Source organism: Trachurus trachurus (assembly GCF_905171665.1).
Source record: "Trachurus trachurus genome assembly, chromosome: 17".
NCBI lineage: Eukaryota > Metazoa > Chordata > Actinopteri > Carangiformes > Carangidae > Trachurus > Trachurus trachurus.
The window spans coordinates 34,534,276-34,558,146 of record NC_139900.1 but is presented as its reverse complement, the minus strand read 5'-3'; the positions used below and the strand labels follow the sequence as shown (position 1 = coordinate 34,558,146).

The window sequence follows — 23,871 nt, the reverse complement described above, 5'->3', positions numbered from 1 at the left end:
GTTATCCAATGAGGAGAGAGAACGGCATGAAGGGCTGTGTGTGCAGCCAAGGGATGCGCGTGAATGTGGTGACGTAGCACGAGGACCAATTGATGCCTGACAAGGGCGGGGGCTGCTAACTCATGGTGCGTTCAAAGAAACTCGTACTTTGTGTTTTTCCTTCCTGTGAAGTCATACCAGTTCGATCTGGTACGAGTTCACGGGTCGGAAGTTACGAGTGGCCGTTATAGGGAACTTTCACAGACAACAGGATGGTAAAAACACGAGCTACGGGTTACCTGGAACGCTACCAAGTCGTAGTTGTGACTTGAAGCTGTAACTTACGGTTTCAAAAGCCTGCCTTGAACGCAGCATTAGCCGAAACGGCCGTGAAGCTGATATCTGCTTTAAATAAAATAAGATAAATAAAGTAAAGTGACCCTCAGCTCAGGGTTATGACAAAGCTACAGATCCTTGCTGCTAGCAGACAACAGAGAGACAACTGTCAGTTACTGAGCCTCTGAATCTGAAAACGATTGGTGGGCGGATTCATCTTAGAATATCAATACCATAGCGGAGATCAATTTCAGTGTCAGGTCAAGTTCAATTTCTCCCCTCTATGTTGGACTCATTTGCTTTTCCACTGCTGTTGGTGTGTGTGCACTTCACTGACCATCAAACCTAGGCAATCTGCCACGCCTTAAAAGATTACTATAGCCTTTCACAAAGGTAGTAATTAAAATATATTAGGACTCAGCAGTGGGCGACGCTGCCTCGAGATTCAGCCCCCGGGTCTGAGACCTTTCTGTGTGGAGTTTGCATGTTCTCCCCAGGTTCTCCGGCTTCCTCCCACAGTCCAAAGATATGGATACTAGGTTAGCAGACACCTCTGAATTGCCTCTAGGTGTGTGTGAATGTGAGCAATAGACAGGTGACTTGTCCAGGGTGAACCCCGCCCTCGCCCTGTGGCAGCTGGACGGATGGGTGATAAATGAGGACACCGCTCTCCCCTGCATGAAAATACACAAACTGCTTTTTAATAATAAAACAATTGGTGTCAATATTGGTGAATCTGTTCCTGCATCACTTGGCATCAGATGCAGCAGTGCCCACCGCTGTGGAAAAGTCCTCTTTAAACATTCTCGTGATGAAGATCCTACTGAGCTCATGACTGGTTCTGGCCTGAGCTGAAGGCTGCTGTCCTCTGTCTGCCTCTACAAGAATATTTATTTTATTTATACCATATATCTCCTGAGCTCCCTCAGACAGTTTCAAGGAGGATACTTAAGACTGTGGTTCGAAGAGATACTTTTATTCCCATCCCGAGCTCAGCATTAGCACTAAAGTAAGTCTGCTCTGCCACGGTGAAGGCTCAAACATGTCAGTGAAAAGTAGATGCAGGTTTGCTATGAGCAGCATAAACCAAAGTGAAATGTTTCAACTGGACTGAAAGTATTGCCTCAGAAGCTGACCCTTCTTAATAATGTAGGTTTTATGGGATGGACCACACCCATCTTTGAACCTGGCCTTCATTTTGATCTCAACTACACACGTGTAAAGTTTCGTGGCTATTGCAGGTTGTATCCTCAGAATCCTCCTTTGCAGTTGTTCCTGAACTCGCCGTGTGAAAACTACAGCCACGCTGTCGCGGCGGGTTGTACGAAAACAATGCATGGAAACAGATCTCACAGGAGATGAATCTGTTTGTTGCCCAGCAGTGTAGCAAACAGCAGTGGCAGAAAAATATCTGTCAATTCAAAGCCAAGCATGTAAATGACTGTCTGGAGTCTCAACCCGGCCTGCACGCTGCAGCGCTGGAGAGAGATGAGAGAGGGTCTGGAACGACTCTTATCAAAGGAGCCATCGACAAGGAAGGACGTGGCTGTCAGATGCAGAGGTGGCAGATGGACGTCGTCTTTGTGGAGGATGATAAACTGTTGCTCTTGTAGGTTATGTTGTTATCTCAGTGTTACGGGTCCTGACGTGGCCGAGCATCATTTGAGTCATTTTGCTCATATTGATTATGCTTTTCTGCAGTATAGACTTCATAAATAACTAAAACTAAACTAACTTTACCACTGAATGACAACTAATTAGAGATATGAAAGATAAGTAAATGGATAAATGTATTTACATAAAACACACATTGAAGCTTATGGCTTCCTCCAGCGTTCACAGAGTCTCTGGATGTAACTGCTGCACCGTGCTGGAAGAAGATCAGACTCACTGGTGAGTGAATATGTTTGTGGGATAAGGTCAGCTGCCCACCAGCTAAATCTTCTGCTAGATGTTCATCGAAAAAAAGGTTTTTGCTAAGTTATCTAATGCTTTCGCTTAAATTTAGAAGAGGAGACAGTGTTTTTTTGGAGAACCACTGAGCGGATGAGTATGAATGGTGATGTTATGGTAAAGAGAAAGTGTTTCTGCTGCTTTGGCACTGGTTTTACAGAGGGAGAGTCACCGTGCTGTGTCCCTGCAGAGCAGAATGACGAACATGTGGCGCTTTGTAGCTGTCACAGACCGAGGCCGAGGGCCACTGTCGCCTAGCAACCGTGACAACACTTAACTTTTCTCCCAACAAAAACCTGCCCATGGTTTTGTTAGCTCTTGAACTAAGCTGAAACACAATACTAACGTTTAAAAAGGCTCATTCTCTGGATCTCTGACAGGGTTATGTGCTTTCATCATCGCATGCAATGAATCTTGGGATATGTTGGGCTGAATTTCTTGACAGCATTTGTCTTCGAGATATGACGGCCTGGTCACACTGCAGTGATGTAATCAGTCGGACTAATGCAGCCTCTGAAGGATGCAGCCCGGGAGCGTTTTCCACTAAGCTTGCAATAACTACACCAGTAACCATGGTGACTGTATGCAATGGCTGTAGCTTCAAAATGATTAGAGGACACTCAATTTAGAGATTTGAAATGCATGGGGGAAACAATTTGATTAAAATTGCCCAGATCAAAATGAGACTGTCCTCAGTTTTATTAACAAATTAATTGGCTAAATTCTGATTAAAACCTACAAACATTTAGTGTCAAGACTAATACAAAAAACGAACTTTCTGAAAGTCTATCTATTTGTTGAAACTTTATATGCTTCTCTCAAAACTATGAACACTAAACTTAATTGTCTCCTCTTGCGAAACGTATTTGTGCTCAAAATAAACAGTTTTCAGATCATACAGATCGAAAATAAAACACCACTGAGCATCATTACACACTGCATAGACAAATGGAAAACACAAGGCTCAGAGCCTGTAGCTCCTGAATTGTTTAGTATTTAGGTATTTCATATCTTCCAAAAACTATTTAATCTTTTTGTAGGCCCCACATATGTTCATATAAAAGACATTACAACAACATACAAACAAGACCTGAAATTGCTGCTCTTGGTCTTGGTTCTTGTTCATGGTTTTGCCAAAAGTTGAGTGATTTAATTAATGGGTTCAGGTCACTGAGCATGTGGTTCAGACAGAAACTGTAATGTTCCCTGTCATTTAACAACAATATAGCATCTAATATAATTTTAATGATGGCATAAAAAGTCCCAGTTTACTCACCAAATATATAATTTATGAGGTGTTTGCCATAGTTTGTTTGTTAATGCTATTGGCTGGTATTCCCTGAACAGGCTAATTAAACCTAATTAACTATTCATCTAACGATATGGAAATTATAGCTCTTTTAACTTGTGAATTCTTTCAAGTTAAGACCCTACTATTACCTTTATGTGTTTTCATTAAATATTGACTTGTATAACGACAGTTATCTGTTTTTATTTGCCAAATGGAGAATTCAGGCTACAGCTTAGTTTTGCCACATTTATGCCTGTCATCCACTCTCCTTCACAGCCCCTAAAACAGACGCTTTTGGAAACGCAGCTGGCCACATTTTAATTTGAAAACCCTGGGATAGCGCTGCAGTCTGGACGGACAGAAGCAAAGACCTTTGAAAACAATAATGCATTGCAGACACACACAGTCGCTTCTTGATTGGGTCTTATCAGTCACGACTACCAGAGGTGAATCCAACACGGATAATGAATTATGCGGGACGCTGACTCTGTTTATTTACGAGCTCCTGCTGCGCAATTAAATTCTGCATTTTAATGCTACAACTGTCTTCAGCTAACTACCCGAAAGTAAACAATCTGCTTCCTGTTCACTCCAGGACACACATGCAAAGTGTTCATGAATGTGAATGGTCGTGTTGCAGTATCGATGGAGATTATTTCTGATACGGCGCGAAAACGTTGTGTGGTTTTCCTTTTCAGTGTTGTAAAATATAAGTGTATTTGTGGGGACACAGCCTCCGTGTCTCTTTATGAGGTTTCCAGTTAAAAAACATTTGCTCAGTTCACCCTCGGTTCAAGTCTCAAATGAATATTTATGAATGCACTACAGCTTTCTTTGATATTCATGATGTCAGAGCCAGAGCTGTTCACCTACCACCTGGATTATTTAGGACCACATCCAAGACTCCCAATTATGTACATCAAGAAAGGCTTGATGATGTGGCACCAATGTGAATCTTCTTAGATTAGATGTTATCAACACATGCTACGAGGTTGTTAGACAGCAGCACCAGGGGATCGCGGCTTTAACTGCCGTTTCAACCAGTTTTCACTGCTTCTACAATGACTACCTGTGCTCAGGCTCAAAAATACCAAGCTGATTTAATGTTTCACTCTGGATCTCCTCGCTGTGTCCATCTGTTTCCAACAGTCAGAGTTTCATCCTGCCTTTGGTTAAGAAAATGAGCGCTCCTTTAGTTGAAGAATTGGCAGAAACTAAACAGCTTCCTTGGAGTTGGCGCTAACCTCTTGTCATGTTAATAAGCAATCAGCATCACATTCTGGTTGAGTGGAAGACGTCTTTTACAACTTCTAGTGAAGCTGTGGGGATTCAGAACCCAACACTTCCGGGGGATGGGGTGAATTGCTCATTAGCCCTGCATGCTGTTTTTTTTCTCTCTTTCATGTCTAGCAAAGACAGAGAAAGGAGACTTTAAAAATTGGTAGTGATGAACCAGGCCTTTTAACTTCCATTTGTTGAGTGAACCCTTAGAGAACTTTTTGTGTATCCAGGCAGAAGCAGAGGGATGAGTGATCTTAGAAGTAACCCTATAAAAGGTCGAATCATAACCTCTCTGCGATAATAGTACGTAACCCCTCCTCTCACCCCTCTATCTGTCTGTCTCCACTCCAGTGCAGCTGTGGGTGATTACCATGAAGTGGCGATTGGGGAGCTTGTTGGAGAGGGCAAAACTCCATCAACTGTGATGTAATTAGAGGAGAGGAGAGGAGAGGAGAGGAGAGCAGAGGAGAGGAGAGCAGAGGAGAGCAAAGAAGAGGAGAGGAGAGGGAAACATAAGGGGGTAACATGGGGGATGGAAGATAGGAAAGGATGAGAGGGGAAAAGAGGAAGTAGTAGAATAATAAGGTCAAAGATAAACAGGGAAGGAAGGGAGTGAATGGAGGAACAAAACGTGTGATTTAATTTCAATGCAGTGTGTGATGTTACAGGGCCTTGACAGCTGTCCTGTGGGATTATGTCACTGCAGATGGAGGGAGGATAAGAGAATGATAGCTGCTTTTTTCTAAACATTGCATAAAATTATGTAATGGCAACAAGAACATCGATAGACCTAAAGCACGGAATAAATAACTAATTGAAGAAATATGTAGCTAAACGAAGAAAGAAAAAGCAAGATGGTGTCTTATGGTATAAAATGGTTTACAGTAAGTTATTTTATATAAGGAGTAGGTTGAGATTGTATATTGACTGTTTGCTAACTGCCCCTCCCCCATGTCGCTACACCAAGTTTAGCTTTTGAATAAATGGAGAGTAACTGCTACAAATTCATAGTGTTATTGAAATCATTGGTGTTGCATTCAGACAGATTGATTTCTGGCCCAAAACTGTCAATTTTTCCAGATGAAACTTGTCACAAACAGATTTTAACAGCTGTAGCCTGCTAGCTAATTAAGCTAATGTTAGCTTCACCAGGTGGTTGATGTCGGTTGCCAGTTTTTTTGATGTTGAGCCGAACAGAATCTCATAAAGAGCCCCGAAATGCACACTTAATGGCTGCATGCATGATATCACATTAAAACACTTAGGCTGAAATAGCTAACTGTATGATGAATCATGGACGACAGAGTAGCTATACTGTTGTACGAGAGTAAATCTTTTCACTGTAGGGACATGTAACATTTAATTGTAATTTCTGTCTAAAACAGCCAACCCACATATATTTCTGATATCAGTTATCATTAACTATAATGAACTATAAATCAAACATAATCTCACCTTGAGCAGGATCATGAATTCGAACCATAGAAATTAGGAAAATGTTAACGGTGATCTATGATTCCATATAACAATATTATTACGTTTTTATCCATCTCCTGTGAAAGTGTAGCTCATGTTCACTGTATATCTGAATATGTAAAGGACAGGAGTGTCAGAGAGTCTCTAGAAAATATGCAGCCCATACTACATTATAAAACGCTTTTCTAAGGCACTCAAAGACACTCTGCAATGTACCCATTGGAAATGATTTTTTAAATAATGTGCCTACTCTTCAACACACTGCAGTCAGTCTTCAGTTCCATTGATCTGAATTATGAATGATATACATTGCAGGTTCACAAAGAAACCTTCAGTATTTGGGAGCCAACATTGTTGCATGTGTCTTTTTCAAACGCACCATCAATGCAGGAGAAAATGTCAGATTTCAATTACAGAGGAGATAGAGAAACAAAATGCACAAATAAATGAATGCCAGTTTATCTATACACAGCTGATGAATAGTAAACCTTCTCTCGCTTCTTGCCTGTTCTTGCCTGAGGGGGAGCGCGCTGGCACCCCACCACTGTCAAACCCCGCCTCGCACAGAATTCAAACCGCCTTCCTATCTTGAATTACGTCTCATCTTCCGCAGTGGGACGGTGTCGGCCCGTTTCCAGACTTGGCGGAGCCCCCGAAAGGCATCCAGATGTTATGGCACCCCACCATCGTCAAGCCCTACCTCACTCTGCTGTCTGAGTGTTCCAACCCAGACACCCTGGAGGGAGCAGCTGGGGCTTTGCAGAACCTGGCTGCTGGCAGCTGGAAGGTAAGGACTCAGTACTGTGGCTGTATCATTGTGATACTAAAGGGCATCTGCAGAGGTGTGCTGAAATTCCACTGGGTACCAAAAGGCAGTTTGAAGGGGGCAAAAAAAAAAATAGTGCTGTGGGATCGAAAATCGCACCTACTGTCACTTTAAAATGTTCTCATGCATGAGTGTACTCATCTCTCTGAAATCACCACTTTTTTTGCTGTTTAACCTAAAAGATGTCAGAATAAAAACACTTCCTTATAATAACAGTATCATGTTTTAATGTGCACAGATAATAATTATACAGAGAACAATTAGATTTTTACTAGACTACAGTAAGATGTGTATTTGTTTTTTCTGGCTTCATAGCCTTATGTTTTTCTGTAGGTCAGTGTTCGTGTTTCTGAAACTTTTAATTATTAAAAGAAGAAAAACTAACTGACAATCCAACTCCCTAAACACCCCCAAAACAAAAGGGCCTGCTAGTTCAATAATATTGAAATTTGCATGCAGAAATGTCACTGAGGACACAGTTTTAAATATCAACCGCCTGCATTAAGTCAATGCACATTGCCTGTTGCGTGGGTCGTGCCAGACTTTATTTGGTTTTCCTTGAAGCAACTTAGTCCATGATCTTGGTCGTGTTTGAGACTAACCTTTACGTTTAACGTAATTCAGGTACCACTGTTTGAATTCACATGTGTGTTGATGAGTCACTTTTTAAAAGGTCAGGAATAAATCATCAAATTCATCATCCAAATTTGAAATTATTACCGGTATTTGGTTTCACAGCAGCACATTCATCACAATCAGATAGTTATCTCAACAGCCACTTGATGGATTAGTGGTGAACAGACGTACATTGGAGCCAGAGGATCTAATCTGAAGACTTAACCCTCTTCATTTTCCTCAAACGCTAGAATATTGATTATTTCATGTCTTGAAGTGCAGTGATGTTTATTAGCAGCTGTGATAATTAATTTTTCTCATATGAATCTCAAGTATTGGTGGATGCATCAAAAACAAACCTCTGATGTTGTGTCCGTCCCACCTCCACCCCTGACCTTGTCCCTCCCAGTGGTCTGTGTATATCCGGGCTGCGGTGCGTAAGGAGAAGGGCCTACCCATCCTAGTGGAGCTGCTGAGGATAGACAACGACAGGGTGGTGTGTGCAGTGGCCACCGCGCTCAGAAACATGGCTCTGGACATCAGGAACAAGGAGCTCATCGGTGAGTAGTCAGTTCACAACTAACGAAATCGTCATTTTTTGTCATTTCTAAACACACACACAGATACAGACACGTGTGCACACAGAGTCAGGCGTGGGGGGGGGGGGGGGGGGGGGGCAACATAGGAAATAGCCTGCCAGTGGGTTATTGCATAATTTCCAAAGCAAATCAACTTTATTCAGGCACTTTTGTTGAGTGTTATTTTCTTGACTAGTGGAGTAATGTGCTTAATTCTGCCTTAATTGAAGATAATGGCAGTGAAATCAAGAGCAGTTATCTTGACCCACTTGCAGAATTACTCACTTGCTTTAATGCATAATATGAGACTTGTTAAAGTGGACACATTCAGCACTGTTTTTTTTCCTTAAACACAGCTGTTAAAATGTCATTTGGGTGGAGGATTACTGCTGTTACGGACGACACACAAGCAGTGGGCTTGTGGATTTAGTCTGCAATAAAAGAAAAGAGATAAATGTCTTTTTAATAGGTTGTCTTCTGTGTGCAGATAGTTCCCTTCTTTAAGCAGATAGCACCGTCGCTCTGACTGATCGCTTGATGCTTGATTTTCCTTTGGAGACAAGTGATGTTTTGTTCCTTTCTGTTGGTCCCCATAGCAACAACCGCATGCCTCCCTCCACTTTGTCTGATGCTCGAGGGTCTGAGCTAAGCTATGTAGGCCTATGTGTGTGTAAATGCAACCATTCATGTGTACAGTCTATGTAGGTTGTAATGTCAGTTTTCCATTGCATAGCCACAGGACATGCACGGACATTTTGACAGGACATGTTGTCCTGCCCTCACTGATGCTGTCCTTACTTGATGAAACCGCATCAGAGACACAACATATTGTGTAGCTGAGCCTACTGCGCTTCCAGCAGTGGATATCAATACTGTGTGCACAGACACGTCCACTGTGAGCCAACTGTTGATTTACTGCTGTGATGTTACACACCAGATTGAGATCTTCACTTTCACTGCTTGCATGTGTGTAATAATGCCTGTATTGACAATAGTGCATGGCAATAATTAGATAGAGCAGTATTCTTCAGTTTTCTTTGACAGCTTACAGTAAAAAGCTAGTTTTTAAGTGTGAATTGCTTTGATTATCTGCAGATAATTGTGTGTTCATTGCAGAAACATAGACAGTCAATAAGAAAGTTGAACTGAGTGTGTTATCAGTTGGAGAATCTGCTTGTGTTTTAATGTATTATTTGATATCATATATATTAATTGAAAAAAAAAACACAGTAGATGCTTCCTACACCAGGAGGGTTTCTACAACATGTACTGTAGATGTGAACTGTCAGTGGAGCAGGATGTACCCCTACCCCCACCACCCCAGAGGGATGACCCAATCGAAATGAGGGGCAGAGAGCAGAGTGGACAAGATTGCCTCACAGCAGTATTTGGCTGTCATGGGAAATGTAGTCAGTCGGTGTTGGATCACGTGGGCCGTGTTTCCATCAGTTGTCTGACAGCGCCACAGAGCCAGGATGTTCTTTTTTTTTTTTTTTACTTCCCAAGCAGCAGAGAGGCACACACAGTTTTTATTTGTTTTTAGGGTAGTTAGGGTGTGAAGCCAGAACAGATCCTTTAACCTTTAATCATCGGGAAGAAAGGAGCACCAGCAGCACAGAATCTGAACGATGAGCTGCTGTGGACAGGTCCATCCAATATGTGAACTTTTCAAAAAATGCTCCAAATAAAGATAAAAATAACTAAATTAGTTATGATAGTTAGATATGTGAACTTTCTGAAGTAGCTATACCATGTTTTTGTGGTTGGCCCGTCCACAGCAGCTCATCACTCAGCTCCTCCAATGCACGCTGATCTGCATCCTGGAGGTCAGATACTGATACACTGCAGGCTAAAGATAACCACTGGCCCTATTCTGAATGAGTGCACAGTGCAAATCTGCAATAAGGTCAAAAGGTCATATAGTTAACCCAGTGTTTTTCAACCTTGGGGTCGGGACCCCATGTGGGGTCGCCTAGAATTCAAATGGGGTCGCCTGAAAGGTCTAGTAATTCATAAAAAAGAATTAGCCTATGATAAAAAAATATGATTAAAAACACCACACAGTCTTGAACAACTGTATTCTATACTTTCACTTTCTCAAATTTAAATCGAGTTCAAATAAAATGTAGCATATAAAAATATCCGAGGTGGCGCATCTTGATCGACAGGGTCGCCAGAAATTTGTGATGTCAAAATGAGGTCACGAGCCAGAAAAGGTCCCAACCACTTAGATAACCTGTTGTAGATTTCAAGTTAAATAAAAAAAAGTATATTAAAACAAATGATCTCTTCCCTGTAAGACTATACTGTAGCTTAACATTTCCCTAACCTCTTCTCCGTCCATCTCCAAACCCTTTAACTTACATTATTTCCGCTCTCTCTCTCTCTCCGGCCGTGCCCACAGGTAAATACGCCATGAGGGACCTGGTGCACCGTTTGCCCGGGGGCAGCAACAACAACAACAGCACCGGCGGTGGAGGAGGGGGCGGAGGCAGCGCCACCAACAGCGGCCTGGTGGGGAAGACCATGTCGGACGATACCATCACGGCTATCTGCTGCGCGCTGCACGAGGTCATCACCAAGAACATGGAGAACACAAAGGCTCTGAGGGACGCCGGCGGCATCGAGAAGCTCATCGGCATCGCCCGCAGCAAAGGAGACAAGTGAGCCGAATGGGAGGGTGTTGACTGGGGAAGTGGGTTTATGGGAAAAAGGAGGGGTTGTAGGGAAGAGTGGCATCATGGGATAGCACTCAGTTATGTTTCTTTTTGTGCTGTTTTTTGATAAAAAGGCATTTAAAAACTGATATCTAAAGACTACACTACAGTACCCATAAACCTTACAGTGTCTGGCTTTACATCTTGGTGCCTTACCTTGTAGTAATAAGAAACAAAACACTGCGCATTAGCACATAGAAGGACAGTAGAGCAGTGTGGCGTGTGGTGAATTCGGAGGGGATTAAATAGAAAGATATTTAGGCCTGAATATGTGGAGGCTAATTGGAGGAGTTTTCCAAGAGGAGCGTGTGTGTAAATTGGCTGTGGAATAAGAAATGGCTGGAACATGTCTACAGTCATGACAGGGCGGAGGAATGTGAAAGTGAGCTTGTTTTGGAGCAGTGAGTCACAAGTCGACAGAAAATGAGGACCATAACAAAGCTTGGTCAGTTTGTTCACCGGTGAGTCTTTGACAGTTTGTTTTACTACATTTGTCAGCATTGGTTTTACTGGTCAGTCGACAGTGGGCCCAAATGGGAGACTTTGGCACCGAGCACGAGCAGCAGCAACAAGGTGTAAAGTTTGGACACTGGATTAATACATTTTGGCCAGTTTACAAAGTTTAGTATAATCTTTGATTGTACACATTCCATAGGAGTTAAATCACCCTACAGTTTGGAAGGTTTTTATGTGTCTTGTCTGTATTCATAGTATATAATGTATATTGAAACCAATGTGATGAATGCTAAAGACATTTACTTCTGATTTCAGATGGTTTCATCAAATCAAACTGTATGAATTTCACTCGCTGTAGCTAGCAAGCCATGACTGACTCCTTTACTCACAACTCACAGCAGCTGTCTCCAGAGGTGGAAAGCAACATCAATACTAACTCTATCGCAGCTTTTCTTTTACTGGAGAAAAGATGCAATAACCGAGCTAGCCCTGGCCGGTCTCATTACTCTCCAATGACTCACCGTAGCCTCGACGTAGCACTGCACAGAGGCTGTAGGTCTTTTTTAGAAGTTAACCACTGCATTTTTTAAAAGCTCTTCTCCCATGCATTACAGTTGCATGATATTTGATATAGTAAAGGTGTCGAAAATTCAGATTCAGGTCCTAACCACTCATTTTTACCACTTACACGAGGTTGAATGTCAAATTATAAATCTGCTTTTCGACTTCGATCCAAATGAGACCGAATATAAAAAATCCATGGATAGAACAAGTTCTTTGCTGTGTATCGCTGCGAGGGCAGGGTTTGCAATCGCAGAATCCAAAACAATAACGTTCGCCAAAATGACTTGAAGAAATAAAGTTTAATTTCCTTGGCACTGATAAGGCCACATGAGCCAATTAGACCCACAGCCATTAGTCAGCTGAGTCAAACCCTGGAGGACATGGAATGAAATATTGGCCAATCAATCAATCAACTAAGCAATCATGTAATTTGGCCCCAGACCAATTCAAGTGCCGATGAAGAAGAAGTTTTGTTCTGCGTCGCTGCTCGTCTTTCCTCTTCAGGGGGTTTACAGTGAGCTGATGTTTTACACTCAGGTTTAGTGTCTGTGTTTCTGTGTCTTTCTCTTCATTATTATGAGTTGTGATGTTTAATAAGATCACAGGAAAAGCCGAAGCAAAGGGACGCCTGAGCTTTATACCGCATGTGTCTTTGCTCTCTGCTGAATTCCTAGACATAGTCCGAAGGTGGTGAAAGCAGCATCTCAAGTCCTGAACAGCATGTGGCAATACAGAGACCTCCGCAGCCTCTACAAAAAGGTAAAGGCCATATACACACTGACTATTTCATTCACGCTGGTGTTTCAGTAAATGCTAGTAAAGACAGAAACGGAAAATTAGCAAGGCCGTTGTTGTAAGGCATATAAATAGTGCATTATTTCTGACAACGTCTCATCTTTCATATGTTCTCCCTCGTCTTTCCTGTCCCTGTCTTCTCTTCTCTCCCCCAGGATGGATATTCTCAGTACCATTTCGTCGGCTCTTCCTCCACGATAGAGAGAGACAGGCAGCGACCTTATTCCTCCTCTCGCACTCCGTCCATCTCTCCCGTACGGACCTCACCGAACAATCGATCAGGTGAGTCAACCTCTCTCCCGCTCCCCTTCTCTTTTGTCCTCCATAATTCTCGCCATCACTATATTCCAGTCGAACAAACACCTCTTCACTACGGCTCAAGTCTTCTTTAACCTTCACACCATGGCGGCCACTGACAAATTATTCTGCTGTCAAGTAAAATCCTTGCACCATACCTCCTAAAACAGTTTCCCGCCCTTGCATCACTGAAATTATTCTTTGACTATGAGCCGTGCAAGGCCTCTGTATTTCTGGACTGATGGTAATATCCTCTGATGTTCACTATCCTTGAATTTTATTAAACTTGTGCCAAAAACTCTAAAGAAAGACGTTGGCTCACAAGAGCCTAATTCTTGGCTGGGTTTACAGGCTTCTGAAAGTGAGTGTGGGGCAATAACCACATTCAGTGAAACCAAAGATGACCATGATAATAGACTCATTTTCATGCATTCATGCGTGGAACATGATCTATATCAGCGGTTGGCAACTGGCTGCCCACAGGCCAAAACTGGCATGCCAACAATAACATATGGTAGTCGCATGTTATTGTTCCTGGTTTGGTTTAGTTTAGTAGTAGTTTATTCTCGAACATGTAGAAGAAAAAGATGAAATGAGGACAAAAACATCATCAAACAGCGCTACAAGGAAGAGGATATGCAAACAAGTCAAAATAAATCATTAAAGAATGAAAAGAAAATCCCCAGTTCCAATTCTTGGAAGAATAAAACTCAAAATAATCATAATACTGAAAATAAATCTCAATATCTTGTGAGCTTTTATTCTGAAAGGTTCCGACAGGAAGTTTCAGTGGTTCCACCTGAAATATGGCACACACATGATGCGCTATATGATAAAAAATAATCCTAGTTCAGTAAAGCAGCCATGTGTATTATATGTGATATGGGCCATGGCTCCACATTAGTTCTAGGCCAGATTTACTTGTAAACCCCTGTTCTCCATATGTCACTGGTTATAATAAGATAAGATTCTCAAAGACATCAACAAAAGCCGTGCTCCAAATGTGAGATATGTAACACTGCACTGCAAACATGGTACATAAAACATTTTAAGTATCATTTTATTATTGGTGCTTGAGAGAAATAGGTAGTTGGACAGTTTAATGAAATGAAGGAAGAAAGAAATGTGCTTTCCTTTTCCTCGCCCTGTGATGTGATGGATTATTTTGCTGTTGAAGCCTTACTTAATGACCGTCTTAGGTATGAGAGTTTCTCCCTGCCCCTGCTTCTCACCGTATAAAAGAATCTCATATAACTTAATAGAGAATTTCTGCTGCCAACAGTGCATAAGCATGACAAGACGTTATGAAAACTGCTTAGCTGGATATTCAACATTTCTTCCATGCAGCTGCCGTGAATGGAAATCGAAGGTGTAGGGAGGAAGTGCTACTTAATGCCATTATTAAAGTTTTTTCTACCACTTTTCTCAGTCACTTTTATGGACCAATTGACCCACGGAGGATCTCTTCGACAGCTGTACACTCAGCCATTCATGATGTTTAATGGATTATTAAGAGACGACAGGAGATTATAATGTAATAGATTTATTACTGTGCTTTTTGTCAGGCGCGATGTGCATGTTTTACTTTGTGCTGCTGTAGCTTTTACATTAATCTGACAGCAAAGACCAAATAAAACCGTTAGACATCTACTGACATTTAAAATAAAGGCGATAAATGAGTAAATCCCCCCAAAATAGGACAAAAGCTTATTTGCTGTTTGAAGCTTTGGGTTTTACTCTAACACCTGCATCATTAACAGGTAGAGGTGTCGGGAAACCACAGCTAATTAACAACAGGTGGGCCCGCTGAGCTGTTAAGTTTCAGCAGTTAAGATAATTATGTTTCAGATATAAAGTGTTCTTGAGATAAAAACCATAAAATCATGTCAACAACCAAAGCCCTGAGCATCATGTTGGCAACTTCAGTCCCTGAGGGACACCAAGTGATGGTTTTGAAGTAAAACCATATGCGGCAACAATTAACACTTCCTTATTCCAATTATCCAAATAAATACAATTAAGATGTAAATTCAAGTCTGCTGACTTTTCTCCCTGGAGTTCTCCCCACACACAACTGACCAGGCCATTGTGTCTCAATGGGACCGACCTGGTTAAATAAAGGCAAAAAAAATAATAATAATAATCTTAGCTTTTAAAGAGTGAACCAGATAATCATACTTATTTTTTCTTTCAGAGGAAAAAAACCCTTTCACTGGGCAAACCTAAGGCATTGACCCTGTAATTACTGTTTCAGGTGAAATTGCAAAAGTAAGCCACAAGAGTGCATAAGTATTGGCCTCGTTGTCTACCCACTGCGAAGGAAAAAGACTTTTAAATGAAATACAAGAAGATATTTCACCACTCAGTGAGCTAAACCCTAACTTTTTTACAAAACAGGTCTTTAGCATCCCTGCATGCTACTTAAATAAATACTGTAGTATAGGGTAGTTATTTTAGCAGTATGTAGAGGTGTGCTGTGCTGAAAGCTTCTGCTGCTGCTGATCAGACAGTAACAACTGTAATAGGAAGACAGGGCTCTGTGAGGCAGTGAGTGCTTTGAGCTAAATGCTAACATCACCATCTTAACATGCTCATGATGACAATAACAACACTAAAATGCTGATTTATAACGTTGAGCATGTTGTTACTTACTGTAGCACGAAACAGAGTAGAGCTGAGGCTGATGGGGACACAATCAGTTTTGCAGGTATATTCGGTAATTAATCAAAGTTTGAATTTTGACTTGATGCAAGAGCAATTACTATGATTCATACCAAAAACTGTAATAGCAATCCATCTAGTGGTTGGCAAGATCTCACAAAAATCTAAAAATACCAACGTGCTGGTGGTGCTACAATTAATCACATAGGGGATCACAAAGACCATGTTCTTCATTCTCTGTGGATCTTCAGTAGTTGGTTGGATGTTTTAACTGCCATTTAGGACCACACACTTTTCATGGCTAAGAAGCTTACTTTGGAAAGATACGTGATGTATCTGCTCACTAAAGCATCATTCAAAATAGTATTTGAATAGGTTTCCTGTGCCACCACCTGAACATGGATTTATGAGGCTTTCAGTTGACTCAGGAACAATGATCAATTCTGTAGTTTGAAAGCTGATTTCACATTTTGTTTAATTTAGTTACACAGTTTACGAGTGTGCACTCAGTCACAGATGGTCTACCAAGCCATTTGTCTAATTTTACTGCTGAGGAAATTTTAACATACAAAAGAAAGTGTGTAGAAAGCCCTCGTGCACAACAGCTGTTTTCCACAGTGGCGGCAGGCGATAATTGGCCGTGTAGGTGCCGATATTAAAATAGATGATATTAGCAGGGCATTAATGAGCCTATGGATCAGGGCTGACTGGGCTAGAATGGAGAGGGTAACTGAGAAGAAACAAAGAGACAGATGCAGCCACACAAACAGGCTACATGATAGCCAGCAGCTTCCATGTGAAGGGCTGTTGATAATGAGTTGAATATTGGAGGAAATGCTACACGGTGCTGAAACAATAGCCAGGTTTCCTACACCATGGCTCATAAGAATGAACTCCTACTACCCTCATTTGTGTATTATCTTTTTGTTTAATTGTGTTTTGTATGTTTTTTTTTTGATGAGTAATGGTAACACAGAGGGCACTGAGGATCAGAGTCAGCGTAAATCTGTACATGTAGTAAATGCAGGTGGAGAGAGAGTGGCACGCTATCAGACAGTAGGAGAAAGAGAAGACAGAGGCAAGATTAAAGCAGATGTGGGGAGGAGGGATGACTCAGTATTTACCTCTTTGAAATCACACCCCAGTCAAAAAGATAAGGATTTGTAAAGAAAGGCACACACCTACAGTGCCACAATACAAACAGCACCCGGTGCCCCCATTTTTCTCTCATTCCTGGGTGATGGTTAGAGGAAATAATGAAAGCAGTGGAGCTTCAGAGCGCTGTGCTTTTGTTGAGAGCCAAGCAGGTAAATGTGAAGCCTCAACTGCTCAGAAAGGTATCATTTTCCAATTACTTTGCCCCCCCCCCTTCTGAAACTCCAGTGTAGGACGAATACTTGTCCTTCCTTTTAGTCTCCTCCTCAAAGATCCAACATGTATTGATAATCTGTTGATGGTGGATTTAAGGATAAAGGTATTCCCTTTGTGTGTGTAGCAAGTGCACCAGCTTCCCCCAGGGAGATGATGGCACTGAAGGAAAGGAAGGCAGACTATGAGTCAACTGGCAATGCCAGTTACCATGGCAGCAAGGGCGAACACACATCCCGGAAGGACGCCATGACAAGTAAGAAATCTATACTACATGTCTGACACCAAATCACAACTTCACATAAAACTGTTGATTGTAGCTGAGCCAATTAAATCTGAGTGGAGGCTGGAGGCAGTTAGCCTAGCTTAGCTCGAAGACTGGAAGCATGTGGAAACAGGTAGCGTAGCTCTTTCCAAATATGACAAAAGCAGTCCATCAGAACCTTTTAACCTCGATAATTACAATTATACTGTATATAGATTTCCTTTCCTTCAAACCGAGGAGGGATAAAGGCTCAGTAACTTCCTCACATGTCACTAATTACTCTGCTGGTAACCCTCATTAAAACAACAAATGGTTTTCACTCTTTTATTGCCGTGTGATTAATTAAAATTAGTTATAATCAATATATGTATTGCAAGTTTATTCATGAGCAGATGGATTTTGTTACTTTGGACATAGTCTGGCTAGCTATTGCCTCCTGCGTAGCTTCATATTTAGTTTGAGAGCAAACTGTGTCGACACTGTTTCTTTAAAATGAATCTTACTGATGTGAACAAACAATAAATGCTGTGTTCAATTCACCCTACGTAATATTCAGATTTGTCAGTTAAACAAAACAAACAGATGGACAAGAAACAAATGCAATGTGGACCAAACACATCTGAGTAGGTCAGTATTTGTCTGAAGATTTTAGTCTGACAAACATCCACTGAGGATCAATTAAGTGTGGTCAGAGAGCTCCTTCACTAGGAGCTTTGCCAAGCTCGTAACATAAATAGTCCACTATATAGTGACATTTTGATCAATACGGTGTTTCAGTGTTGTTGTTATCCTGCGTGTTCTGTGAGGGTTTCAGTTCTTTATTGTGTCGATTCTTGCAGACAAGCTCTAGCTAATCATCATCATTCCTACTGTTATAATCACAGCAGGTGCTCGGACATTAATATTCAGAGCAGACATTCATCTGAAATCCTCGTCCTCATTGTCTCTATAGGTCAAATCTCTGGAGGGTCTTCAACACTACACAGAGGAGCGTACGTGTCACCTACTGATGACCTGAAGTATAATCAGGTACAACAAGTCCTTCCCTTTCTTATGGATTTTTACCTTAGACAATATATTCATAACAACATTGTGTACAAACTGTATCTGACTAATGCTGTGTTTCTCAAAAGTTGTTTACAAAGCACTTGTCTTATTGTACTGCTGGCAGAAATGTCATAACTTTAATCTCAAAGACGTCCCTTTCTTTATGTGATGAATTACCACTTCTAGCTGTCATATAGATGAACTATTAGCTGCCAGGAGAGGGCATTATTCATGTAACAAAATAAGGAAATGTAACCAACGGAAAGAAATGAAAACACCAAAGGCATGTCAGTGATTACATTTCAACTTTTAGTGATCCCAGGTTCTCTGAAGAAAAACATTGCATTCATTTGCATCACTTCTTTTTTTTTTTTTCTTTTTTTTTTACCTCTTTGTGACTCATATCACCTTTAAGAGAGGGGACTGCTCTATATTTAAATGGAGATGAAACAGCACAACAAAACTTAAAGGCCTGAAATGAACTGCATAGTTTTTAGTAATGATTCCATAAAGGTACTAAGTCCATAAAGGTCACTGTAAACTTGCAAACTATAAACCTGCACAGAAACCCATTTAAATATTATTGGAATACTGCAGTGGGGTTTTCTCTGGGTCAAGCATTTGGTCCTAAATTGTTGTCAGTAAAAGCTTTTCATAACATATCCTCTGGCAGTGGTATCAGAGGCTGGTTAAAGACATGGCAGTTTCACAGTAATTTAATAGACACTACTGATAGATACCACTATCTGGTCAGCCAGCCATCTTCCTGTAAACCAAAACTTATTGAGTTAAGGACACTTACTGCCTGGCAGTAAAATATATTTAGAACTACATCGGTATTACTTACCTGTACAGAATAATAGTACTGAACTGACTCGCTGTAATTTAAGGCTTAGAAAGAGTGGCTGAGTATGAGTACGGCTGGAAGCACTTTGTTACATCTCATTTTATGAGGAAAATAAATCACAATTTGGAGCATGAATCCTCTGGTTAACTATTAATCCGCCCTGTTTTTGGTTGTTGGTCCATTCAATGCCACAAAAAAATATTTGCATCACAATAAATCATAGTTGTTGCTTAAAAGGTCTTATTTTTACAGTCCCATATATATTTCTGTGTTATGGAGACTGAAATCTTTGTTTTAGCCCTAATGACATCAGGGCAATTGCAATTTTACATATTTTAATAGACATCTGATGTGATCTTATCTAAAGTATATCTGTTTGGCAAACAGCAAGAATGTTGGCATTGGTATAAAAAGGTTTTGTGCTGCCTGTTAATGGTCTTGTAAACATGCTATCTACAGGAGATAACTTACTTTATATAACATGGTTAGAGCTCTGTTAACTGTTAAAGCAGAAGTAAGTGGTCCGGTCGTTTTCGCTAATGCTGCGTTCCAGGCAGGCTTTTGAAATCGTAAATTACAGCTTCAAGTCACAACTTACGACTTTGTAGCGTTCCAGGCAACCCACTCGTGTTTTTCCGACCTGTTTTACCTGTGAAAGTCACTATAACGGCCACTCGTAACTTCTGACCTGTGAACTTGTACCAGATCGAACTGGTACGACTTCACAGGTCGGAAAAATACGAGTTTCCTTGAACGCACCATAACAGTCCTCGTCCCTACGTCGCCACATTCACGGCGTTCCTTGGCTGCACACACAGCCCTGCATGTCGTTCTCTCTCCTCATTGGATAAAAACTGTAGGATACGATAAATGTTTTCTCCTCGGCTCAGAGCAGAGCAGAGTGACTGACAGACCCGTGTTTCAGACCAAACACTCTATGTAAGTGATTGCTGTCGGAAGATATAACTATTTAAGACTTATATTAACACAAATATATCACTTACTTCTGCTTTAAGCTGCATACACTGAATTGCCACCTCTCATCTGCATTAATTGGTTTCATGTGGTGCAAGGGATTATGGGAAAAAGAAGCAGAAAGTAGCCAACAGCTCCAGTTAGGAATGGATGTGATAGATACATGGGGTTTGGGTGAGAACCCGACCCGACCCGTTGCGTCGGGTCTGACAGAGGTGGACGATGGGTTGTCGAACTGGCTGGTCACTGGAATGTCATGTGTCAGGTTTGCTAGTTAGAGCTGATCACTGTCTACAACCAAAAATATGTTGGAACAGCAGCTCACATTTTATCAGTGTAATTCCATTCAGAGACTCTGCGTCTGGATTGGCTACCTTAGTTTGACACTGGAGGGGGAACAGTTAGCCTTTACCAAAACAGCAGAAATGTGCTACTTTTGCTTCAGAGTAATGAGCATTATAATAGTTTGCCAATATTTTGAACGTTATGAGACAGAGTTGTTTTCAAAGCAAATGCAGAGACTGCTTGCCGAAAAACTGAAACTGAAAAACGGGAACGCGCATCAGCGGTTTTGCATACATTTACCTCTAAAACAACTCTGTGTGGTAACGTTCCGTTATTATCTCATAGCGTGGTGAATGTGCAGGTCACAACTTGTCCACCAGAGCGTTGTGGAGTTGTTGGATTGTGTATTTGATGAGTTTGATGAGGGAAACCAAGAAATCCCATTAGCCTCCGTAGCGTAGCTCTGAGCAGCTCACGGCTCTGCTCCGCCGACAATTAAAGGTAACAAACCTACTGCTAAAACTATAGGGATTATGGCAATGGGCCAGTTTGCCAAATGTTGAACTATCCCTTTTAAATGGATTACTTCTAAATGCTCAAATTGTCTAAGGGCCCCCTTATTTATCTTTATCCTAGCAGCTATTGTACTTATTGAAGTGGATATTCATGATCTTATTTTAATCTTCTTTCTGACATGTTTTTTTTACAGGTCTCTTGTCAAGGCTTGCCTTCGGAGCCCTACCCTCCTTTCCAAAACCCTCCCCCACCCGACGCCGGCCCCTACGAGGACCAGGCCTTCTATGAGAACCAGGTTCACGTGGGAGGGCGCCCCCCACAGGGTGATCTCAACATGCACCTGCAGGGCCTCAAGTCCACTGGCAACTATGTAGACTTCTACTCAGCCTCGCGGCCCTACAGCGAGCTCAACTATGAGACCAGTCACTATCCAGCTTCACCGGACTCCTGGGTGTAAGGGGAGACGAGGGTGGAGGAGGAGGAGAGAACGGATGAAGGAAAATAGGACGATGAGGGGATAGTTAAAAAGGTGGAAGAGTGATGATAAGAGGACAATTTCCCTCCCTCCCCATCCTCCCCTGTAGTTCCTGAGTAGCATCATAGGTAGCAGGATGGCAGAGGGGGAGGATGGAGCGCAAGAAAGACAATACACTCCTTTCACAGACATCTGATGGAGAGGGGAGAGGGTGGAGGGGGGGGGGGGGGGGGACGAAGACCATACGCGAACGGAGGAGCGGCCATGCATGTGCATGCACACCACCAACAAAACTGACAGACGCATTTTCTCTCTGTGTTTAGTTTGTGATCAACAACTGCTGGAGAACGTCCAGCGGACAGAAAGACCTCATGCACCTGAAGGCCTCTGGATACGAAACAGAGACGGACGTGGTGAAAGGGAAAAGGAAGGAAAAGTGTGATAGAAGAAGTGGGGAAAGAAAATGAGATGAAGAAGGACGATGAAAGGGAAAATGAAAGATCAGTGGACTCAGGGACGGAAAAGGTTTTGGATCGTGAGTGGAACGTGTGAGAGATACCCGGGGAAACCTGTACATATGTGGTATAGCAACATGGCTTTTAGTAATGTGAAGCACAAGAAGCAGAGCTGTAGGACATGTAGAGCGTCTGTCACACAAACTTTTGTTTCTTCTATGGCTTCAGCGTGATGTATCCTCCTCTTCGGGAGGATGTTCTGGACTTTGTCATTTGTAACAGTTTATTTTTTTCTTTTGTTGTGTTTCTACTTTTTTAATTCTCGATTCTGGTTGTATAGTATTTGATGTACACTGTACATTTACGGAGAAGCATTGTGTACTGTACATTGCACTATTTTCTGTGTCATGTCAGGCCTTTCGCCACTGGGTCGACCTCACTTCCTTACTAACTTTACCCTGCCCCCCCCCAAAGATCCACACCAATACACAACAGTATCTGCACTCAGACTTGTAGAGCTCATATCACAGCTACAGAGGGATGTCAACATGTAGTTAATGTAAAACACTGGATATGAATTGGTTATTGAAGCATCATTTCTGGTCACGGTGCTCCTTATACTGCCCTTCAGATGGATTTCAGACGGTACAGCAGCCAACGTCGCTGAAGAGAGGCTCAATCAGCTGAGCTGCCTTTCAGTGACAAAATGTCGGCTTTGGTTTCTCGGAGGCTATCTTTCCACATCAACACCACAACTCCCCCCTGTTTTTGTTCCCATGAGCCGTTCCTTTCTGTGAACTGCGCTCATTATGTATATAACCGTGCCAAACAAGGGTTATTTCCCCTCAGCTGACAAATGCATCGGGGGGTTGGGGGAGGAGGAGGTAGGGGATGTGTTAAAGGGTCCAAGTTCAGCTGAAGCTCTCAGCCAAACGTCCTCACGCTTCTAACGATGCCAGTTTGTAAATGCTTTGGTTTTTCTAAACTGTGTTTTACTGGGATGAAACCCATCTAACTGCACCAGGACTGGGGAGAAAAGTTCAAATGAAAACCTTAAAAAAAAAAAGAGAGAGAGAGTGAAAGAGAGAAAAAGATAACCCACGGAGGGGCTGTGACCAGGCTGAACCTCGCTTCCTCCAAAGTTGTACAAAATTAGTTGATTTCTGTGTTGTAAAATAATCAATGTTTGAAGTACAAAAAGAAAAAAAAAACTTTTCTGAGAGATGGGTGGCAATTCTAACTTCATGGTAGACAAAACTGTTAATAGAGTTATGGATATATATTATATAAATATAAATATATACTTTTTATGTGCAGATGTGGATGTCACTTATAGCAGCAACATTATGGAAAAAGACTTGTAAAAAAAAAAAGACAAAAAAACAACAGCTACATGTAGGAATTTTGTTCACATTTTTATTTTCTGGTCAAACACACTAAATTGTCGACTTTGTGTAGTAATGTTGTTGCTATGTGGAGTAGAGTAGACCAGGGCCCAGGGATCCACGTTGTCACTAAAGAAGTCCAAAAAGGTGCTACATCCGTGAGAAGTGTTTCCAACATGTCTGTATTTTAACTGTGCACAAAATGTTTGTCCCACCCCTTTAAACGATTGATTATCAGCTATTCCGTTTTGGTTTTTTTTTATAAATATCTATATATATACATGTCACAGGTGACCGTTTGAATCACACAACAGAACAATGATAAGGTTTGTTTCCTCCCGTGCATGAAACTCCCATCTCTGATCAATTGGTCCTATGATGCTAAAGAGCGAAATCTGCACCCATGAATGCATGAGTATTTGTTGTCA

At 41.6% G+C, this 23,871-nt stretch overlaps 1 protein-coding gene across 1 annotated transcript in view; it reads left to right on the top strand.

The window, feature by feature from the left end:
* The window catches only part of ctnnd2b (catenin (cadherin-associated protein), delta 2b), a gene marked incomplete at its 5' end in the record, with an annotated part of 142,711 nt that extends 120,197 nt beyond the window's left edge, over positions 1 to 22,514 (top strand). The window contains 8 exons of the mRNA XM_083991674.1: positions 6,930 to 7,103; positions 8,167 to 8,317; positions 10,740 to 10,998; positions 12,747 to 12,831; positions 13,023 to 13,149; positions 17,321 to 17,449; positions 18,411 to 18,487; positions 21,322 to 22,514. Coding sequence (XP_083847800.1) covers positions 6,930 to 7,103; positions 8,167 to 8,317; positions 10,740 to 10,998; positions 12,747 to 12,831; positions 13,023 to 13,149; positions 17,321 to 17,449; positions 18,411 to 18,487; positions 21,322 to 21,585 — 1,266 coding nt within the window. The 3' untranslated portion in view covers positions 21,586 to 22,514. The remainder of the gene's footprint in view (positions 1 to 6,929; positions 7,104 to 8,166; positions 8,318 to 10,739; positions 10,999 to 12,746; positions 12,832 to 13,022; positions 13,150 to 17,320; positions 17,450 to 18,410; positions 18,488 to 21,321) is intronic.
* Positions 22,515 to 23,871: the final 1,357 nt, after the last annotated feature.